At 40.9% G+C, this 23,297-nt stretch overlaps 1 protein-coding gene across 2 annotated transcripts in view; it reads left to right on the top strand.

The window, feature by feature from the left end:
- atp8a1 (ATPase phospholipid transporting 8A1) overlaps positions 1-23,297 on the top strand; it is a 92,106-nt gene that overhangs the window by 15,822 nt on the left and 52,987 nt on the right. For both annotated transcript variants that reach the window (XM_083891713.1, XM_083891712.1), the window contains exons 3-16: positions 1,462-1,561; positions 2,526-2,624; positions 6,122-6,167; positions 6,386-6,426; positions 9,223-9,296; positions 10,896-10,965; positions 11,045-11,172; positions 11,695-11,806; positions 12,053-12,218; positions 15,215-15,342; positions 16,545-16,622; positions 16,706-16,794; positions 19,802-19,846; positions 22,765-22,837. In XM_083891713.1, coding sequence (XP_083747839.1) covers positions 1,462-1,561; positions 2,526-2,624; positions 6,122-6,167; positions 6,386-6,426; positions 9,223-9,296; positions 10,896-10,965; positions 11,045-11,172; positions 11,695-11,806; positions 12,053-12,218; positions 15,215-15,342; positions 16,545-16,622; positions 16,706-16,794; positions 19,802-19,846; positions 22,765-22,837 — 1,249 coding nt within the window. The remainder of the gene's footprint in view (positions 1-1,461; positions 1,562-2,525; positions 2,625-6,121; positions 6,168-6,385; positions 6,427-9,222; positions 9,297-10,895; positions 10,966-11,044; positions 11,173-11,694; positions 11,807-12,052; positions 12,219-15,214; positions 15,343-16,544; positions 16,623-16,705; positions 16,795-19,801; positions 19,847-22,764; positions 22,838-23,297) is intronic.

The following is a 23,297-nucleotide window of genomic DNA, read 5'->3' as shown; positions in this document are numbered from 1 at the left end:
TAAATATAGTTTTGGTCAGTAAAAGACATGAGTCTAAATCAGGCCTTAAACTTCCTTGTAATTACATAACTCACTAAACATGTTTATCAGCTTTCTCTTGTGATGACGACGATGTATTGTACTGCAATCATAATTCTAAACACCGCATACAAACCCATTCATTGTGATATTTCAGGCTGTGCAGTTTTAAAATCGCTTGAGAATTCCAGAAAGGAAAATAAGCAGAGCTTCATAAGGAGTGATTAGACCTCTCTTTTGTTCTGGCTGTCGGTTAATTTGCTTTCATAAGTAATAATAAAAACAGGTTTGGGGTTGACTGATTAAGGTTTTTTAAAATTAGTCAAGACTAAAGTCTAGACTTTGTTGAATGAACCAAACCTGTTCCATTGATGACCACTGTCCTGACGTCACTGTTACGCTGTCAGAACAATGCCTTTCCCTTTCTCGCTTGCTTTCACTGTCACAGACCCGGGCAGCCATGGCGACAGCTATGTCATGTAAACCTCGTCATTTTAATTAACTCAAACTACACATTTCCATAACCTGCTGCCATTGTGCTTGCGAATGCGAGTCGAATGGAAAAAAAAAATGCTAAAATGCGCTTGTCAAATAAGATTCGGGCCTTTCAGGTTGTCTTCCATATGCTTTGCCCCCTTCAGAGGAGTTTGAGGCTACGTTCTCTGAAACTCTGCTTGTGTGTATGTGACAGCTTTCGCGCACGTTTGAGTAAGCAATGCGCTGCCAGCGGCCTGGCATACATCATGGCATATATCTTCTCCTAAAGTGGCTGTTCTGACTGGCCCTTTAATGCAGCTGTAAATCAAGACTGCTGGAGGTCTGGATGTGAAGCTCCACCAGCCTCATTCTCCCACCATCGCCACCCACCTAACCTGCCTCCCCCCAACACCACTGCAGCACAGGCAGCATAGCTCATATCTGCCAGAGCTCTTTACTTCCCCTGCTGCCAGCTCCCTTCTTCCTCCTAATGATTTTTTATGATCACCACTAGTCTCTCGCTCTCTCTCTCTGCTTTTCATCAGTAGTACACAGGTGTGTCTGCAACAGCAAAGGACCTGATAGAAAAGATGCACTAAAGGGGCAAAGTAGATGTTTATTTCGAATATTTGCAAGGGATAAGCCGATACGATACACGGTATCGGTCCGATACTGGTCAAAAAAAAGAAAAACAATCATGGATTGGATATCGTAAAAGCTAAAAATACAAAGAATATTTGGAGAATTAGTATGCATTAGCACACATTTGTTGGTGTAAAAGGTGTAAAATGACTATCGGCTTGATATCAGTATCTTTAAATACTTGTGGTTGGTATTGAGACATGACGTTTGCATTTTCTAATGTCAGTGGATTGTATGATGACTAACCATCATGTTTCTTCTCTCTTTCCTCCTCCTCCTCCTCCATCCATCGCCGCCCTGGTCTGCTGCTCGATCCGTCTTCAGCACGGCTAAATATAATGTCCTCACCTTCCTCCCCCGGTTCCTCTACTCACAGTTCAGAAGGGCAGCCAACGCCTTCTTCCTCTTCATTGCACTCTTACAGGTAAGATGTAGTGTCGTGTTGTTGTTTTTTTGGACTGCTAGTTCTGACAAATTACTCGATATACATTTATATGTACTGATAATGAATAATACATGTCATATTATGTGTTCCTCCTGAAAGTAGACTTACAAATGCAAAGGTAATTCCACTGGTGGGGAAAACACGGGCCGGGTTGGGAGGAGGCAGGGTTCTGAAGTGACAGCAGATTAGTGCATGTAAATAACTGGACTGAATAAATGAAAGGATGAATGAGCAGGCTGAAACTCAAAACCACACCAGGAACGGGCTAGCTGGCTCTCGCTCTGCTGTGACCTTGAAGTAGCTGCTTTGAAAAGCAGCCACTGTGAATCTTCATTACCTGCCCTGTCAATTCTGCGACCTTGAATAAAAGGGCTATGCAGATGAGGGAGAGATCTATGTCAGTCAAGTTTCCTTTGAGCTGCTTTCCCTCGTTTTATGGCATATATATTCACAGTATAAAGAGGTAATGTCATGTCATAGAATAAACAGGTGAAACGTGTTGCTGTTGTTTGTACTGGTCACTCTCATGGTCTGAATGGGTTACTGGCTCGAACATGAACATTATGAAGTTGGAATTTTCCAGTCAATGCGCCCTTCACACAGCAGCCATTTCAACAAGTTCACGGGGAGGCTAAATGGAACTCGGCCATCTTTATTTGACTGTTTTACCTTCGGTGAGCTGTCAAAATGGCTACTGATGTTCTGTTATTTTAGTTTTAGTCAGCAGATGTTAAGTTGAATAAATCTCAACTCAATCCTATACATTTTGTGTCAAATAAGCTCCCAAGTCATTTAATTCAGGGTAAGGATTAATGTGTTGTGGAGCTAATGTCATTCCTTAATTGCAAACGCCTTGGGCAGCATTATTGCGTTGGAGGAGTACCAGAAAATATTGATTCTGCTTTACAGAAGTCAATTTTCCCCTTGTTTGGTCTTGTTTTAGCAAATCCCAGATGTGTCTCCTACTGGGCGCTGGACCACACTGGTGCCGCTGCTCTTCATCCTGGTGGTGGCCGCCGTCAAGGAAATCATTGAAGATCTGGTAAGATGATATTCAATCAAATTTAGACTAGCATTGTGAAGAAGCATGGTCTCCCTCAATTTTATTAAATTTACGTCATGTCATCAGTCAAGTAACTGCGTCTAACTGTCATGAACTTTAATTTAAAGTAAAATTTAAATGCTTTGTGGACTATTTTATTATGCCATTTAAAGTCTTCGGGGTGACATACATTTACCGTCCTCCTGCAGAGCTCGGGCTTTTGTTTCGCCTCTCGCTGTACAGCATGTCCTCTTGAGTGCTGAACTGTTCCCCGTGGAGCAGACAGGAGGCAGCAGTGATGGTTATATGACCGCAGCAGGACGCTCTCCGAACATATAGACACAAGAGTCGGACACAAACGCATTCATACACGCACTGACTGATTTCAGAGGTCACAGCTGTGCCTTCTGCACCCAGGGTACTCTCTAGGTCAATTAACCTAGATGCTGAATGCTCATATACAAAGGCAGTTTGTACTAACAAAACAACTACATGCCCTCAAGCAAGTCTGAGCCGTTATACAGATGCATGTGCAACCCATTTAAAATGATTTGAGTCTGCTTTTATTGAATTGTTCGATTGTATGAATGGAATTCTTGTTTGACGGCTTTGTCCACATTGAAATGTGCTTTAAGTCCGTCTGAACTAAGTGAAGGAATGTTTTCTTTTTCTTGCGGGACTTCGAGAAGGAGATGTAGTTGTATACTTGGTCGCAAACATGCAGATAAACTGCATCTGTACACACAGCTATTGAACCAGAGAGCACTGAGTATCACTTTATGTTCAATAAACAGACAAAAAGTAAACTTGAATGACGCACATGCTATGCTTAGGTTGTTATACAGCGGGATTCCCCAACTACCGCCCATATTTATAGTGTTTTCAGTCTTAAATGTCATTCAAGGTGGCATTAAAAGGTCTTTAAAAGTCTTAAATTTGACTTGCTGAAACCTGCAGATACCCTGTGCAATGTGCATTCTACTGTATTGCAGTGACCCTGCAATGCGATCCTCTGTACAGGTCCCAGTGGACAGTTACTCTATACTATAAGCTTCTGTCTTGTGCCAAAGGGACCAGCGCAGCACTTTCTTTTTTTTCCTTTCTCCGAGCTTGTTGTGAAAAACATGGGAACAGAGTGGCGACGACGACCCTGTCTTTATTACTGAAGGTCACCTGCGCCCACGTCTGTTCCCTGCGCTGCACTGTCCCTCACAAGTCTGAGCTGACGGGTCAACATCGACCCCTAACTTCATGAATCATGCACCATGGACACGCTCACTGCACCATGTGTATCTTTACCATGTTGCTGCTGCAGCACGTCAAACCGTTTCTCTCAGCTAGCTCTCGTTTTAAACATGTTACAATGTGTGAATCAGAAACTGCTGTGAATTCTCACGCCAGTACTACAGGAAAAACAACACTCAGAGTGTCAAACTGAAGCGATGAAAGTGCGCGTAGGCTTCTTTGCTCACTGCTCACTCTCTCATACTGAAGCTATATAAGCAATTAATCAAGGTGACGTTACAGATGCTGTACATTGTTATCTCTTTTTTTCACGCTATAGCTGAAGTCTACAAAGGCCTGATGCTGCAGTATTTATGCATACTGCTGTGAGCCACTTGCTCTCCACTGCACTGTGATTACACTCATCATCTAAATACAGTACGTCTCCTCTCTTTCACGTCCATCGGGACAGAAGGAGCAGAGAGGGAAACTGTTTTTTGTCTGTAAGCAGAATACATTAAAAAGTTAAGGAGAAGTTTTTTTAGGGGATGTAGGTTACGGCCAAAAGAAAGAAAAATCTACAGTGACACTGAAGAAATTATTCAATTTTTGGTGGTGAGCCAGTCACAGATTGAGTGCACGGACACTAAAACTGAAACTGAACAGCCTTGGCAGAGGTTTGCGCTATCCGAGTGCTTTCTCTAGTTTATTTTTTTTAATGGAGCCGAAAATCAATTGAAGTGTAAACTAAGAATAAAGTGGCATTGAACCAATATCGTACTGTATCATATGTGTCGTGGCGGCTCGAGAAATCTGGCCTCTTCTCCTGTTAGCACGCGTGTATTAATGCAAGGTACATGCATTTGAGGCATATCCTCAAAGTAAAGGAGCAATGAAAGGAGATGCGTCTTCACTTTAAACAACCGCACAGTGGTTGTTTAAGTGCGACGGACTCTGCAACACGTTATTACTCAGCATGATGCCAGTTGACAGGCTGTCCCTTGGAATCAGGGGCTGAAGTCGCAGTCGAGCGCATCACTGTGTAGCAGACAAGAAGGACACGAGGGGATTTTATATATATGCTGATCTGGATTTTGATGCGGCCTTGCAGAGTCCCAATAGTAAAGCATGTTGTTTAATGCAGTACACGACACCTCTTTTTAAAACACAAAGAGGTACAACTTGACTTAACTGTATCTGAGGTCTTTACGGGTCATAATACTTAACCGTATTCTGTAACCGTTCTCACCGTTTGTTTTATTTTTTATGAATTTTTTGTTTTAGTGCGTCAGCAACTGGTGGTGATTGAAAGTCTCAGCAGTGGAGAAATATCACGTGATGAGAGGCGACAATAACAGACTGTATAAACATAATGTACATCAAATATTCACCGTCAATGAAAATACACGTCTGGTATTAATTATTTTTCCATCCATCTTATACTGCTTTATCCTCCGCATGAGGGTGGCAGGGGGCACTGGTGCCAATCTCAGCTCACATAGAGCGATAGGCAGGGTAAACTCTGGCCACATACACTTTTAGAAATAAGGGTTCCAAATGGGTCCTTCTACAAGGGCTGAGGTTCTACCTGGAACCATTTGCTTCTGAAAAACCCTTTCCCGAAGAAAGGGTTTTTCAAGGATTCTTGGGTTAGGGTTACCAATGGGTAACCATTTTGATCCAGAGAACCCTTTAAAACCCCTTTCCTGAATAAAGGGTATTAAAAGGGTTCTTGGTGGAACCCTCCAAAAAGGTTCTCCGATTGAATCTGTAACTCATCATCAGCAGATGTGGTTTGACTCATCAGCTGTTGGATTTTAACTAAATGGGCGGTTTGGGATTCGGCATCGGATCTCCGTGATCTCATCCTCATGTAGGGTGTTCTGGATAAACGCCATACCACATGACATTAATCTGCAATCTCTATGTGTGTGGGGGGGGGGGGGGGTCATAGTGAGACGTATTAACAACCACTGTGGAGTCAGTGCAAAGGTGTTATCCTTCTCCAGCTTGTAACGGCAGATTTAGATCTGTCAATATCACTCCCTCGCTGTAGTTAAGTCGCGCGATAACGTGTCAAAGTCTTCACGCTATTTCCTGCTTATAAAATCGGTGGTGGAGGCTCCTGTGTTGCAGCACAGTCTTGTGTGTGTGTGTGTGATTACTTTGTAACTGTAATTCACTTGTAATTACATTGTAAATGTACTTTTTAAAGTAATATACGTGTATATCAGTGGATGTGACTCTTGTTCTTTATTTTCTGCCCCACACAGAAACGTCACAAAGCTGACAATGTTGTCAACAAAAAGGAATGTCAAGGTATTGAAAACCATTTCAAGTCTGTTTTGTTTTGCCACAGTCTTCTTGTTTATTAAGTGTAGCAGTATGACATTTGCCCTGTGAATGAGTACACCTTAGTAAACAGGAACAGGACTAAAGCAACATGGATTTGAGTCAAAATTTGTTTTCTAACAAGTCTTTTTTTGTCTCCAACGTCTTATTATTATAACCCTCCCCATCTCTTTCACTACTGACAGTATTGAGGAACGGTGCCTGGGAAATCGTGCACTGGGAGAAGGTATGTTTGCAATAATTATGTCACGAGTCGTAATTTTTATACCAGTTCACATTCGTTTGTTCTTCTTTTGTCAATAAGGAGAAGAAATCTCGCACACATTATACTCGACACACACATACATACACTGTCTGACCCCTCAAGTATCCAGCTACTCATTAATCTGGTGTTTTTGTGTGGATGGTCATTACACGACAATGCTGCAGGACAAAGAGCAGCTTCCTCTCTTTCCTCATTATGAGGCTTCTTCTTTTTTTTTTTTTATTACTGTGGAATAATTCAGTTAAAAGCAGCATGTGTGGAGACTAAAAACACACCAGACCAGTGCAAGAAGTGAGGTAAATGTCTGCCGTTACATAATTATTCATGCATTATCATCCATCAAATGGGAGACTGTAGCAGTTTCTTCTTTCTACTTTTAGAAAAATGAGCCATGCAAGGAAAAAAAAAAAAGATTTATTACAAGACACTTTTGTTGCTTTGTTCTTGTGAATTACAGTAAATTAAAAGCAGGAGATGTAGTGGCTGTGCAGACATGTTGCCATTTCAACTCCTACTCTGATAAGTGCGCTCGTATTATTTCGGTGATGAATTTATTATACATTAAGACGTAGAGATGGATGGTAGGAGTTAAGGACGCACAGTATTAGCTTCATTATCGGAATCATAGATCGACTTAGCTCCTGCAGGAAGAAAAAAAAAAATCACTTTAAATAATTCATACTTTTACATCTTCATCATGCATTTTGTAAGAGCAGCTTCTCTCCCACATTTCTGTTTGGTCTCCATGTTCTTTTAAGTAGTAACATCTTGAATGAGGCTAAATTTCTTGAATTGTTTGGTGTTTTGGCTATAATTCATGTATTATAGACATAATAGAGTTTAGGCTGCAAGGCTAGCTCTAGAAACTCAACCACTGATGACAGTCAGTTTGTTAACATGGACTTTAAAACTCTGATTTTAGTCGGACTAAGACAATAATTCAGTTTTAAAAATGTCATATAATAGTCTGGCTAAAATCGAGCTAGTCTTAGTCAGACTAACATACCTGGATAATGCACTTAGTCATACAGCAGTCGGATTTCCTCCCCAGTCTTTGACCCGGAAGTAGAAGGCTATGTATAAACTGCAGCACTGTTGCCAGAGAAGAACAAACAACGCAGTGGCATTGGCGAGAGTGATAGCTACGGAGAAAAGCTACACTTTTGGACTGACAAAGAGACACATACAGCTTCATGGTCCATCTCGCCATTTGCTGTTTGTTTTTCTGTCACATAAAGATCAACAGGAACCAGTACGCACTAGCTTATAGAGATGCAGCACATCCTACAGAGGCGGAGTCAGAAGTACACGGCCAAAACATTGATTTTCTCCTCCTCATGTATACACTATGCAAGTGGTCCGGTTGCCTGTCTTAGTCCTACTGTGGCCTTAGCTTGATAAACTGTGCATGTTAATGTACTGACTGACTGATTGGTGTACTGACAGCTGTAGTATTTGCGCGGAGTAGAAGAAAAACAAATAGATTAAGGGCTGAAACCTGCAGACGTGTGGACAAATGCTTATTCGCGTTTGTCATCATGTGCCACGTAAAACCTTGTTTGTTGTGACTTAATGAACCGAACCTACTGTTCGAGTTTGAAAACAGGTCCTGCCAGAAAAAAAACCATACTCTGTTTTGAATAAGTTAATCTTGAATTATGTAATGAGTACGTCATCATTTCTCACCATTAGTGGCTACAGAAATACAGTATGGAGTATATCTAGCATGGAGTTGTATGAAATTAATTTATGAAATGTTTTTGATGTGTGTATGCTGATTGGCTACATTTTTGTGCAATGAAGAAAAAAAAATCCAGCTGTTTCCTTTACGCCGTTTCATCAGTATTATACAATGTGCAGTATTTTGATGTACTTGACTTCTGTCTTTCCAGCTGTGCATTTTAACTCCCAGTGTTATGCTCATATTTACTTCTTTTTTTTAATGCTGTTTTATAGCAGTGCACAGCAGTAACCGTTTATTTTCGCAGGTTGAAGTGGGCGAAGTTTTTAGAGTAAATGCCAGTGGTTTCGTTCCTGCGGATGCGGTCATTTTGTCGTCCAGGTATAGGAGTTCAGTCCACCCTGCTGCCAGACTGTGGGGGACATCTCTTCATTTATCCTTACTCTCTCCCTCCTTTTCTTTCTCTCTATCAGTTCTCGCTAAAGAAGTGATGGTGATGGAAAAGAAATATTGCGAAAAACATGTATTCAAAATGTTTGTTCTTAATTCGTATGAGAGTCCAAACAATGTGCTCCTATGAATCCTTATGTAACAGCCATCATTTCTTTAGGTGGGACAGTGGTAATGTGGATTTTTGATTAGAAATGACCGACCATGTTGAGCATAAACCTACATACCTACCGACCTCCTTCACCTTTTCAAAAACCATTTGGACCTGTGGGTCAGGCATTACACTGGCTCCTTGTCCCCTGTTAAGGAACTTTTTGCTTAAAATCCAATCACTATTATTATTGTTATTATACTTCTCTGCAGTGATTTCTCTGAATGGTTTTGTGAAAAGGAGAACAGATGACCAAACACAGGACTGATCATTGTGCTCTTCTCATTTCCCGAAAACTGAAACCGTTGTCTCTCTTCCCTCTCTCCCTCCCCCTTATGTGTTTGCTGTCCGTCTCTGTTTTGAATCCTTTTTACCTCCCCACCTTGTCATTCTCTCCTCCCTTGCTCCCCCTGTGCAAACAACTGCCACACTTCCTCTATCTCGCCCCCTGCTGGCGTGCGCTTGGTAATATCAGGTGGCTGTTGGCGAAGTAGTCAGAGCTGCAAATGGGGATCACCTACCGGCTGACCTCGTCATTCTGTCATCCAGGTCAGGAACCAGCGACATTACCAACAAAGATAGGGGCTGTGTGTAGCCACTGGGACTAGACATTACAACAATTATTCTTATTCTTCACACTTTAGCAAAGGAAAACAATCGGTTATTTAAATGCCACAGTCACAATCTTCTATAATGTGCTTCCGCAGCCATTTTGGCTTTACAGTTTTACAGTACATTTTTTTGTGTCATGTTTTGTTTTTATCATAACATTTAACATGCATGTACAGTAGTCACCTATAGGCTCCTTCTCTGAGCATGTCTTTAAGGGTGTAATATTAATTCCATATAAACTCCCCTTGCATGGCTTGTGTGACCACCTGAACGCCACCGTTTTATTTGACGTGACCACATGCATGCAGTCACGTCCCAAGATGACCTGGTGAAGGTCATCTTGGAATTATTGTTTGTTCAGTAGTTTCATTTTAGTACTTTTTTCCCCTCATTCCGTAGATGAATGATACAGATTGTGATTGGGTTCCAGCATCCAGATTTCACTTTGAATTTCCCCCTCTCCTCGCCCCTGTTTGTGTTTGGACCAGCTTTCTGTATTAATAAATCACTCTTTTTAAAGAGTAGCTAACCAGTGGCCCAGCTCACCTTAATCACCAGCATGCTCTAACTCTCTGTCCCTGTGCCCAGAGTCTGTCTGAGGCCCATTTGTCTGCTCTGTTTGTTGTGCTCGGCATGCCTGCTTGCTCATGTCACCCCATTTCTTCTCTCTGTCCACTTTCTGTCTGTAGTTTGCACTATTTATTCATTTATTTAAAAAAAAAAAAGATGTTTTAATTCTGGGGTCACGGCAAACAAAGATGATATCAGTAAAACTTTAATTATAATTGAAAGATCCTGTAAAGCTAATTCTTGTCTTCACACATTAGAAAATTGTTTATTTAAAATGTTTTAGGCGCGTCTAAAATATGGCTTCACGATCCACAGGAGAGTAACACCTCCTCAGACACGGTGTCTATATAAAAACTTTAAATGTCTTTTCACTGCAGCCATGAGTCACTGCACCTCCTCCTCCACTACTGCCTTTGTTTTGCTAGCTAACTAGAGGAAGCTATAGCTGGCTAGCTTAGATGTCTTTGTCGCACGTGTGTCTTACCCAGGTGTAAAAACGCACAGAAAAGCTCTGACGCTTTATCTAAAATTCCTAAAGATGAGGAAATTAAGTAGAGAAGAGGAACAGAAAGAGGCTTCAGGTGCTGTTTATAAAGAGGAAGAGGGAGAGGGGGTCGAGGACTGCGGCTAAACTAGCTCTGTTTATGTGCAATATGTCGTTAAAGTAGCACTAAAATGGCGTTATGTAGTTTCTCTACATCTTACCACTTCTTGAATCACTCACAATGTGACACATTTTCCCGTGAGAAAGTCGGAGCTGATATTTTTGTATTACTTTACAGGATCTTTAATGTCCCTGAGTGGACTTCAACATCTTTGTTTGCAGTCCTCTAGTCTTATAATATAAAGATAGTTTGTTTTAGAGAATAATCAGTAACATTTGTTCTAGTAAGTTCATAATAATGTAAAATTACAAATAAATTACGTATACTATAGAACGTTTCTATATCCTTTCCTCTACAACAGTGAACCACAGGGTATGTGCTACATCGAAACATCGAACTTGGACGGAGAGACGAACCTGAAAATCAGACAGGTGATTTCCTTCATTTGCAACACAAATGGATGAATCATTACAAATTGATGCTTTAATGGAGCTGTAACTGTATCAACAGGGTCTCCCAGTGACCGCAGACATAAAGGACATCGACAGCCTGATCCGTATCTCGGGGCGGATGGAGTGCGAGAGCCCTAACAGACATCTCTATGAGTTTGTAGGAAACATCCGCCTGGATGGACACAGGTCTGTTAAAGTGCTCTCTGTCCCTCTCAGCATCTCAACAAGCCCTTAAGCCAGGAGCACTTGCCAGTGTATTATGAGATTTTAGGGATTTTTTAATCTTCCTGTTGGATAAATGGAAGCACCTGCTTCGATGATAGTTAATTATGAAGTAGGTCGAAGGTCATCGCACTGCATGCACTTTAAGTGCTCTCAACTTACAGTAATCCATTCAGTTTGTGACAAATAAACACCTGAATAAACATTGGTACCTTGGGTTTTAGTCGGTTTTTATGTGTATCAGCAAGTTATTTTCAGATAAATTAAAAACTTTTTAAAAATACTTTTGCCACAACCTTTGTAAGACGATAAGTGCCATTTTATTCACTATGTTAATTGCTTGATTAATTGCATATTTAAATATGTCAGCAGTCACTTTCGACCACTGACAACATCAACAAATAACAGTTTCATCACCCCCTCTCAGAACATTGTCACTCTTTATAACTCTTCCATTTTCATATTTTCTATTTTTCTATACAACAGCACTGTACCACTGGGTCCAGACCAGATCTTGCTGAGAGGAGCGCAGCTGAGGAATACGCAGTGGATCCACGGTGTGGTGGTTTACACTGGACATGACACAAAGCTCATGCAGGTAAAAACATGAAAAACAGAAAATAAATCTGATGAAACAGATTTCTTTCTTAATGTCCAGTATGTTGTCAAACCTTCATATAGTTTCTCCGTAAGGTCAAAAGAAAGAATAACAAGCGATTTTTTTTGCAGTCACACATATATTTTGTCCTGTCATTGTGTTGACGCCACGGAAAGAGAATTTCACGGTTTGTCGCACTTCTTTATTTTCTTACCCTCTACCGTCTGGTCACGTGTTTCCCCCCAGAATTCCACACGGCCTCCTCTGAAGCTCTCCAATGTGGAACGTATCACCAACTTTCAGATCCTTGTGTTGTTTGGCTGCCTGCTGGCCATCTCCCTGGTCTGCTCCATTGGTCAAACCATCTGGAAGTACCAGTACGGCAATGATGCCTGGTACATGGATCTCAACTGTAAGAGTCTCTACAGCTCATGCTGCGACACATTATTCCTCATATTTTGTCTCACTTGTCCATATCAGCTTATTTATTTGTCTTTTTACGTTCTTAAATGCTGGTATGTGTCGTCTCATTTTTACTTTGCCTCAGTTAAACAATGTTTCGCATTACAAGTGAAATATGTGGCAATGTGGGAATAAGTCAATTCCCTGTTAACTGAGAAAAGTCAGCTGTGACATGCAAAGATGTGTTGTGAATGAGTGAAAAAAAACAAAAAAAACACAAATGGTTGAATATCACTGCGCTGCTGTACTTTTTTGTTCATTTCTAATGTTCTGTTTGATTTTGTTGTTTTCTTTGTTGTCGTTTTTTAACAGCTCCAGGTAACAACCATTTAAAAGCCTTGGCCATCCGTGAATGACCCTCCCTTACTAACCCCTTACTGAAGCTCTGCCTTTGCTAAGCAAATGAAGCCCCCTACCCTCGCCCCCTATATGGTTGCCCTTCTTTGTATGGGCCCATGCCATGGACAAGCACATACCAGGGATCCAACAATAGGTTTTTCCCCTCCAGCTCTCTTATATCTTCTTCTAGTTATTTTCAGTGCCTGATGCAAACAGTGTCTCACTTTCCCTTCATTTTTTTGTGCCACGTTAAACGCTTTGCAATTCCCAAGCTTCAGACCCTCATCTTGTTTTTGTTTTTTTCGTCTTCCCCTCATTCTTTATAAGAAATAAATTGCAGCGTTTACTTTGGCTGCAAGGGAGATTAATATTATTATTATTTTTTTTTTTACATAGGAAGCTTTTCATAACAGGAGGCTTATATGTGTTTTATTGCTTGACCATAACATGTGATGCACGCCGAGGGGCAGGAGCTGACATTTTCTAAATGCCTCTGCTGTCCTCTTTTTCTGGTGTGGATTTTTTTTAAAGGACAGGCAAAGAAGGGAGGGAGGGAGAAGAGGTGAAAACCTGTTTATTTTTACACATACTCGTGGTGGAAAGCAGCTCTATTTTAAGCAACCATTACAATACAGAAATAAAAAAGCCTAGGCTGCTCTATTTTTGTCTGATACACTTTGTCTGATACGATGAAGCTCTGAACCTGGTATGCAAAGTACTTATCGTGACACTCTGGCCATTACTCTGTTCCTTGATAGGCCTGTGTAGGAGAGGTTGTGCCCTGGTCAATTTCAGCCCCGCATTACGACTTGCACTTCCCCTTTAACACTGGATGTTGTTTCGGCTTCTATTGGTTTTTGCAAGGGTTTTGATACTTGTCCACAGAGGCGACAAAACCCTCATTTAAAAGACCTGACATTATACCGACGAGGGGTGTGCAAGTCATAAAGCAGGTGTCCATCTTGAGACTGACTGTACTTCCATAAGGAGTTGTTGAGACTCTGTCGAGTGCATATTATCCAACCTGTGTCAAAAGAGAGAGGTGGGGAGTTTGTCGAATCTTTAAACGTCCGATTCAGTCGCCAACATTTGGACGGTAAATGTCGTTACGAGCAGAAGAATCAGTGTTTAGACCACCACGCATCGCGTAGGCTCATATGTCACAGAAGCCTGTGGTTATGCATGCCCAGTGAATAATTCATGTGACCTTGACCCGTTGCAAAACGCTGACACTGCTCATTGCTGGCATTTAGCCTATACATTGTGTAGCAACTTAATTTTATGCAGATTGAGAGCAACAAAAATATGCCCCCGTTTCGACAATTTATTCCATTTATTACAGGTGCTTTTTTTTGTGCAGTTATCTCCATATCATTGAATTTATGCTGACTGTTCATAAACTGCTGATGTCTTCATTGACATCACAGTTATCACACGATTGATTGTGAAACACTTAAAATCATACAAAGCCAACCAATCTGCAGTACAAGTCCTGCAACAACTTGAAGTGAATTCATTATTAGAAATATTTTAATGCTCACTTGCTTGATTATAAATATATATATATGGCTACTAGCGCATGGTTATTTTGTTTTTTGCTGGTACATCACAGTGATCTACACAAATATCAAGTGTACATCTGCACCTGTGTGACTTGTGCATGTCCTGGGTTGCTCCAGTTTGAGTTTGAGTTTTAATGACTCTCAACTGATCCAACATTGTGTCACCCTCTCATCTGAAGAAAAACAAAAAAAAAATGCTTTAAGTCACATAACAAGCTGGCTCATTGAAAAGTGTGAAATAAGGTGATGGAGTGATCATCAATAACACCCAAACATTTCTGCTGGCATAATCCACCCACTCTTTTCCACGTCTTGTTGGTTGAGAATGTGCCCTGGACTGACTCTCCCTCCTTTGTCTTGAGAGCATCCTTTGTCTTTTCTTCCCTCATCTGAAAAAAAAAAAAAAAAAGTGTTCCCTCCTCTGTCTGTTGTCGTAGAAGTAGCTTCCATTCTTTTTAAGCCATTCCAGTTTTTTGTTTTTCGCAAATTGTTCTATCATGGGGAAGGGCTCTCCCTCTCAACTGCAATGCTAAGATCAAGGCTTGGGTTGAGGAAGGTAACATTTGCACCTCCTGCAAGCTGAGGAAAGGTAAATCACATCCCTCCTGTTTTCATGTTTGGTGTCAGTGGGGTTACATGTTGATCATTGTTTGGGGCTTTTTGGGGGGGGGGGACCAGCATCATTTTTGCATAGTGCTTTGTGGAACTCATTGCCTGGATCATGCTGGATGCCAAGGCTGCTGCTGTGACACTAATGACATTCAAGATACCCAAGTCCCTGTTCGCCACTTTGAATCTTTGGGACATAAAATTGGACTGCTAATCGGTTAAGGATGAGGTTGGCTGGGAAGAAGTGGTTAATTCCAGCTAATGTACAACGTTGGCCCAAAACATTCTACTGCATTGGGATAATGTTGAACAATGGCTGGAAGTAGCTTTGGGCATTTTTTATTTTATTTAACTCACCGATACTCACCAACAGTCACTGATGAGTCCTCTGTTTATCATTCCCCCTCTGTCCATAACTCGTTCCCGACTTTGACAGATGGCGGGGCGGCTAACTTTGGCCTCAACTTTCTCACCTTCATCATCCTCTTCAACAACCTGATCCCCATCAGTCTCCTGGTCACACTGGAGGTCATCAAGTTCATCCAAGCCTTTTTCATCAACTGGGTGAGTTGAAGCTCACAGTCTAGATGTGTGATAGATGTGCTAAAAAAGTCTTCTTCAATCCTGGTCCTGGGGACCAACTGCCCTGTCAAATGTTCAACTCATCAAGAAGTTCTGCAGACGCCTCATAATTTCAATCAGGTGTGTTGGAGCAAGGAAACTTCTAAAACATGCAGGGCAGTGGGTCCCCAGGACCAGGATTGAAGAACCCTGGTCTAGTTCCCAAGTGCATCAGGAAACTACGGTGCATTTTCTTTATTGGTTTATGTATCAGGTTTATATAGACGGAGCCATTCCTTGTTTGCAGTATAAGCTTTCGCTTCTTGCTGCTGTAGACACAAGGCGGCCTCCGTAAAAGCATGGACCTTGCCTAAATAACATAAAAAATGCTTAATCTAATGCTATACAAAATACTTACGGATAGTCTATTCAATACATGCCAATAAACCACCCTTAATGTGTCACACTAGACCTTTGAAGTGTGTATTTTAACCTGTGTTTACATGAGTCACACGCAGGCGTTGGTGCAGCACAGTCGATGAACCTTGATGGATGTTGTTATATCCTATAATCACAATTTCCTCATGGGTGGTGACGCACTGTTCTGTCATTGAAGCAACTATGTCTACACATGCAGTATCAAATAACACGGTTATAATACTTTTGGTTTGCTTTTAAAGCATCTTGCAGCTAAAATGAGTTAAAAGGAGAGGGAGAGCCAGTTGAGACATTAATAACCACATCACTTTTCTACTAGGTGATCATTTGCTAGTTAAATGTTTACAACCTGGAAAAAACAAATTGGATTAAACAAAAATACATATTGTTGAGCAAATAACGTGGTTACGATTAGCCACAGACTATTTTTTAAGACACCACAATGTGTAAAGAGATCTGTAACTGCATTGTCAACACGTATGTGAAAGTGAATCCAGACTGACTGATGAGATTACTGTGCTGTTTTATCTATTAACACAACTAGGTCAACCCCACTGACTGTCAGCTGAGGAATTGTTCTCTCTCTTTTTTTTTTTTTCTTGCCTGAAGTTATTCTGAGCCCCTTTTATTCATTCATTTTTAATTAATCTTTGCGAGGAAATTTTACACTTCTCCTCTCACATCCTCCCACAGGTCCAGTGTCTTCTTGAGGGAACATTGACCCAATATGACCTGTCTCAGCAATTTTTTTTATGATTTGTTTTTAGGACACTGATATGCTCTACGAGCCGACAAACACACCCGCCATGGCTCGGACGTCCAATCTCAATGAAGAATTGGGCCAGGTGAATTATACTTCATATTGTGTTATTGTTGTGAGATCTTTCTCTTACGCTAAAGCCAATGTTCTGCGTTTATCTTCAAACAGGTGAAATACATCTTCTCTGACAAGACTGGGACTCTGACTTGCAACGTCATGCAGTTCAAGAAGTGCACCGTAGCGGGCGTGGCCTACGGGTACGTACCTTTTTTTTCCCCCTCCTCCTCCTCCTCCTGTTTAATATTCCCTGCCTCCTCCTCCCCCCATCACCTTCATTAACTGCAGTGTATGCATCGCCGTACATCTGGCGTTTCTCTCTCTCTCCTCCCTCGCCTTCTCATTAGCAGCTGCATCAGAGCTCTCCTCTCAACATAAACTATAAATAAAAGGCTAGACGTTTGCAAGCAAAGGCACTTTGCTCTCTCTCCTTCACGATCTTCCGTCCGTCATTTTTCAACGTGAAGATGTTTGTGAAAACAGATAATACATTTCTGAATGGACATGCACTTCCCCTCAGCTCCTCTGACATTAAAGCAAATTCTGTAGCGCTCTAACATTTTTATTCCATGAATACAATCACTTTTCTTTTCATGGAAGTGCCTCAGTGGATGCAAAACAAGTGGGAGAGCAGAGTATCTTTTTAGAACCAAAGCAAGTGCAGGCGTGACAGTACATGATTAATCCCATTAGGATTCAATTAAAAGCCTGATTGATGAAGTGCAGACTGAAGGACAAAAGAGGCTATTTTATCTTCAGTTCTTGGTACCAAAGCTCTCAGAAATATAGTCACTAAGTAGTCATACATATACATGCTGACGATTATGAATATTTCATTTTTTTTAAACTACTGCTGTTTGCCGATGAAAGACAGAAGCGCCAATTTTTGGTGTTAAGATGTTTTGTTCTGCTGTCTTTTTTATGTAATTGGGTCAGGCCTGCTGGTCATCAGGGACACACTCCTCCCTACAAACGATTGAAGTTAGACAGCAGTAGTTTCTCTCTGTGTGCTTCATCCAAAGTGAAGATGTTTTCCTTTTGATTCCGTGAAAGCGTGAATGTGTTAACAGCGAGGTACAAAAAAAGCTATTCAGTTTTTAAACGGTGTATGTTGACATTATTGGGTCTTGAATTATCATGGCTACACCTTTATGTATTGACTTGGAAATTTGAAATCTTTTTATGAATTTATATCACATCAGATTGCAATTGCAAGGCCAGTTTTGGATTGTGTTTTCTTAATAATCTCTAAGTATTGCACAAACAGGGACAATCCTAGTATTCCTTTTTTAATTAATGGCCTGTGTTATTTCTGTTGAGATTAAAATGATTTGAACCCACTAACAAATTCACATCTGTAGCCAAAAACGTGACCGGTTTTCTACCTCTTTGTTGTATTCATGTACTGTTGTGAAAAAAAACAAAACACGAATGCGTCACACTGTTTGGCGTTAAAGTGGGTTATATATGAGAGTTTATTATAAGCTTCGTCCCAGTAACTCGTGGCTGAAAATACTCTGCAGCAAATGCCCTGTTTGCTATTGTTGGGAGTTGTGTCTTTTAAAAGCAAGTGAGCACAGCTGTTTCTGAAAAATATTCTTCCCCTTTTAGAACTAAAAATATAATTTCTTTTTTATTTGTTGACAGTAATATACATATAGAATATCTCCTACCTCATCTAGTCAATTTATTTTTATGTTTACGCTTGACTCGTTTCTATGACAACTGACCGGAAAATAGACTGATGTGACGTCATGTTTACGTGCCGCGGCACCGGAGTCCAGTCACTGTTTACCAGTTAGCTCTGTTAGCTGCGTTAGCTTCTTTTAGCGCCGTTAGCACGTCTACTGTCAAACTGGAGCAGTCTGTTTATAGAGCAAACTGTTTAAAGAGTAGCGCTGTTTTTAAAGTTTAGCGTTACTTTAGAGACTCATTTTAACAATCGGGAGTCACGTAAACATGACGTCACGCGCGTCTTTTTCCGGTCAGTCGTCATGGAAACGTGTTAATGTGCGTTAACGTTGACGCCATTAACGCGGTTAACCGCCGTTAACGCACATTATTTATTCCTTGTCATCACATCGATGCAACAGTAGAACAACAGGAATCTGTCTGATAGCTGGTACTTCCTCCAGTCTAATCAAGATGGCTGCTTTATTAATTTAGTGAATGTATTTTTGAAGCAGATGTTATGTAATTACATGTTGTGTTCACAGAATTATAACTCTCTCTTTTTGGCACTTAAACAACACGAGCAAAAGCTGATTGTTTGAGTGAGTCAAGGGCACAACATTCTGTCCTTAAATGCTAATGAATGAACAATGACCACACTCTGCACTCAGTCAGCAGAGAGATTTGTAATGGGTTAGGGTTAGGGTTAGCTAACCCTTTAGTGCCAGTGCACAGACAAAAATCCCCCCCCCTCCCATCCACGACAATGCCACCTACATTTGCCTTTCACCACAAATTAAGCGCTGCTGTAATTAATATAACCAACCCCAAGGGTGCATACATTAATTAATTCCACTGGATTGGAGTCCAAATCTCAAGATGAGATGTTGGTCAGAGATTCTGATCCACAATCCTCCTGGGTGTTGTTTGTTGGGGGCCAGAGTATAAGCATTGCTCTTTAGATGGTCCTCAAGTGACAAAACGAGGAAAAAGAAGCATTGTTGAACTCTGTGTTTATTATATTTCACCATAAAGCACTCTGACAAAATGTCCTCAGTGTGTTATCTTTAATTTATTATTACCCCACTTAGATTTTACAACCAGAACGCTTACATTTTACAAATTAAATGTATGAAATAAAGGTTCTGCTAAGTCCTCTGGATGAATTAATCGGATGAAAAGTGCTAATGCTGAGTCACATTTTTCTTAAAGCTAGTTTAATGAAAATACTTTTGCTATTTTTGTCAGGAAGTAAGTTTGTTTTGAATTTTACACGAAAAGATCGTTGTCATTGATGACTGAAGGCGTTTGGCAAAGTGCATATTAAGTGCACAGACATGAGAGTTACAGGAGAAAATGGTTGTCGGTCCTTCTGCAATCACTGCTGTCACCGTAGCTACCGCTCTTCCTTAGCATTTTGAGTTGCCATACACCTCATAAGCAATCCCCCATCTGTACTCCAATCCCAGCACATGTTAAATGGTAGACTCTGGCAACCCCACGATGATGTTTGTTCTCCACCTTCGCTCCCAACAGTCACGTCCCTGAGGCTGAGGAGGGTAGTTTTGCGGAGGACGACTGGTAAGCTTACTCGGTGTGAAAATGGTGGTTGTTTTGTTGTTTTTTTCCGCTCCCCGCTTCTGTGATGTAGTGCTGCCTTGCCCTTGTGGAAAATCGTGACTTGTACTCACACAAATACTTACAGTATATATGTCGTTTGCTGTGTTTGTGTGTGTTCCTTGCATTTTGGATGTGTTGTATGTGGCTGTGGCTTGTGATTCAGGATGTATACTTGTGTGATAGAGTTTTTAAAACAAATGGTTATTTGTTGGCCTGTATTGTAATAGAAATGTCATTGAATTGTTGGCTTCCTAACAGGCACTTGTGCATTTAAGCATTTATCAACTTTGATTGAGCATTGACTTGTGGTGTTAGATTAGGGCTGAATCTGTGCACCATGTTCTCCTAACTTTGGAAATTGCAGCTACACACACACACACACACACCCCCCCACACACACACACACACACACACTTTATTGTCTGTTTGCACGCAACACACACTTACACAGTCATACATCTTAGAGCCATCTGCTATAGTGTGAAGATATTCAGTAACAGCATGGGCAATTGGGACCTTTCTGTTAGTGCCTATTATGACACAATGGTTGCTGCTTTAAAGGAGGTTTTTAGCCTATTTTTCCTCAACAAAACAACTGAATTTGAGGCTTTATTTATACAAAAAATGGATCAAGGATACGTGACTAAATGAGTACAGTATCGTCTGTTACTGAAACAGAAAACAAGCCGATGTTTGTAGAGCAGGGAAATAAATCTGTTAATAATAAACGAGTTAAAGATATAGAGACATATAAAGATCCAAAGATATTTGTGTAATTATAAAGAACAAAAGTGAGTTTTTAAGGATTGACCCCCATTCAAATGTCTTAATTTTAAATCAATATGCACTATTCTCCTACCTTGGCACAGGGCAGATGTAAATTAATTATTTCCTCCTTCCGAGTGGACAACACGGTGCGTCTGGAACCAGGCCCCGCCTGTCGACTGTGAACAGCCAGCACCCGTGTTCCCATAGTGATAGGACCTTTGTGCGCTGGCAGATAATCAATCACTGATCGTCCTCCACAGGCGGCCATGTGCCACAGAGATTCACTCCTGCAGCAGAGAGGAAAGCTCGGCACGCTCTTATTCCTGTGCAGGATTTGTAATGTAATAAATTAATGACCTCATAGATCGACATCTGAAAACTAGCATTTGCAGCCTTTGTTGCAGGATTTTGTATACGTTTGTATGTGACGTATAACAATAGCTTAGATGTGTGGATACGTAGAAACCATGCTTGGACACACCCGGCACATTGTTGCATGGAAAAACACTCCTACATACTACATGTACAGTATTTTGCAATATATAATGGAAACTATGCTGTAGGGCTGCAACAATTAATCAAATAATCAATCACTAAATTGGCAACTATTTTGATTATCCAGCTTCTTACATGTGAATATGTTTAGGTGTCTGTGTTCCTTATAGCAAAAAAACTGACATTTTTTGATCAGATTTTTTATTATTTGAGAAAATATTCATCATTAGTTGCAGCCCTGCTAAGCTCAGTTGAGGCTTTGTTTACCAGTTTCTCCCCGAACGTATCTTAATAAAGCCTTTGAGTGTGATAAATTGAATAAACCTTCAGTGTGCGTATGAAGGTGTAACACAGTATTGATTGCAGCCCCTGGTTTTTAATTGCACTGCTGCTCTTTCCCACTCTATTCGCCGGCAGTAGATGGAAGTATTTTTTGGGGCTGGCCAGAGTTGGTCGGCTTTTGGGTGTTCTGGACAGTGCGTCTTGTGGGATTAGGAAGACTAAATGCTTGCTAATGGCAGCCTGGGTAACACTTCTATCAAGGCTCGAGTGCCACAGACACAAAGCTGCCGTCTTCCTGATCTATCGAACTCTATTTATCAGAGAATCTTGAGTCGATTTCACTTGGACCAGCAGTAAGCAGCTGACGGCAACGTTCACAACACAATCACTGCACTGAGCTTTCTGTTAAAAGATGAAATCAATCCTTTTCCTTTATCCATTAAAAGTTGTTCTACGATTCAAAATCCTTTTCGTTTTCCTGTTCAGCATGACTTCCTATGCTAATGACTGTTTGTGGCCTTTTTCTTTTGCAATGTCCCCAAAGGAATTTGAGCTATTTAATTATTTTGCATCTTGCCAGTAACATAAAAGTACAAAGGATTAATTGTATTTTCATTAAAAGTTGTTTTTTTATTTGGTGTATGAGTCATGTGGCCTTTTTTAAATTCAGCCTGCCTGCTGCATCCCTGTATGAGCACAGTCCCCTCACATTGTTTTAATTTCTTAAGCAAAGAGAAACTCAATTTATTATTTATGGCCCAGACGGAACTCAAGACAACGTGTTAAGTGGAAAATAGATAATTTATGCATCGTAAACTAATGTCCTGTTTCAGGAGGTCTGCGTGTGCCAGCATGGAGAGAGTCCCAGTGTCCCACACATCACATTTACATTCACATTTACATTTTCTCTGCATTGCAGTCGGTTCTTTACTCGACAAATGCCGGTAGTTTTGGCACAAAGCATGGCTGCCTCTGTTAATGCCACTTTGAGACCTGTTTGTTGTGCCAGTTTTAAAGTAGAAGATTTATTGGGTCCCAAAACTGTTGACAGGTGAATTAATGATTTGGTTCTTTACAAAAGAAAATGGATTTATAGCTTTTTCAGGAAAATTATATTTATGACATTGTATTTTGGTGTATTTTAAGGAATTTGAACAATAATAGGCTGGGTATATTCTCGTTTTTGTCTGCATTGTGGTTGATACTTTTTCCCCCAACAAATGTTTACTTTACCAGTCCGACGGTCACCAGTCATGACGACAGTGCGAGTGTTGTGCTGTTTGTGTCCCAGTGTGTTTCTGTGTTGTTTTGACTGTTCCGTCTCTCATTTCCAGGCACAGCACACAATCATCGGAGGAGGCTGGATTTAATGACCCGAGCTTACTGGAAAACCTCCAAAGTAATCACGTAAGTAATGTCAGGGCTCCCCGTCGCTTGCCTGCGGTGATGGCTGCTGTTCGGGACAAAATTAAGAGGGATTTTTTAGATTGAAATGTGTGCGGTTACATAATGCCTTCTTGCTACTTTTGGTAGACCTCACAGTAATGGTGTGCAAACTTGAGTGTTGGTTTGGATGCTGTGTCCTTCAGTGCACTTTGTGTTACATGGTTATTTTTGCTTCAGATTTAAAATTTTGATATATATAAAAAAAATTCTCTCTGCCACAAGACTTCAAATGGAGCGTTATGGGTCACCTGTTGAAATGAAATGGGTGAACACTGTGATTGATTAACTGTATGAGTCACTCAGCTGCAGAAGAGTGTGGGCGAGCCAGAATGTCACATGTCATCACGTACAGGAGCGCTGCCCTGGGGGGGAAACAGTCATCCATCCCACTTTGATGTTTGCTTTATTCTGACAGTAGAAT

This window comes from Microchirus variegatus (assembly GCF_963457635.1).
Source record: "Microchirus variegatus genome assembly, chromosome: 6".
NCBI classification, from domain to species: domain Eukaryota; kingdom Metazoa; phylum Chordata; class Actinopteri; order Pleuronectiformes; family Soleidae; genus Microchirus; species Microchirus variegatus.
Note: the sequence above shows the minus strand (reverse complement) of the source record. Positions and strands in the feature narration are given on the sequence as shown.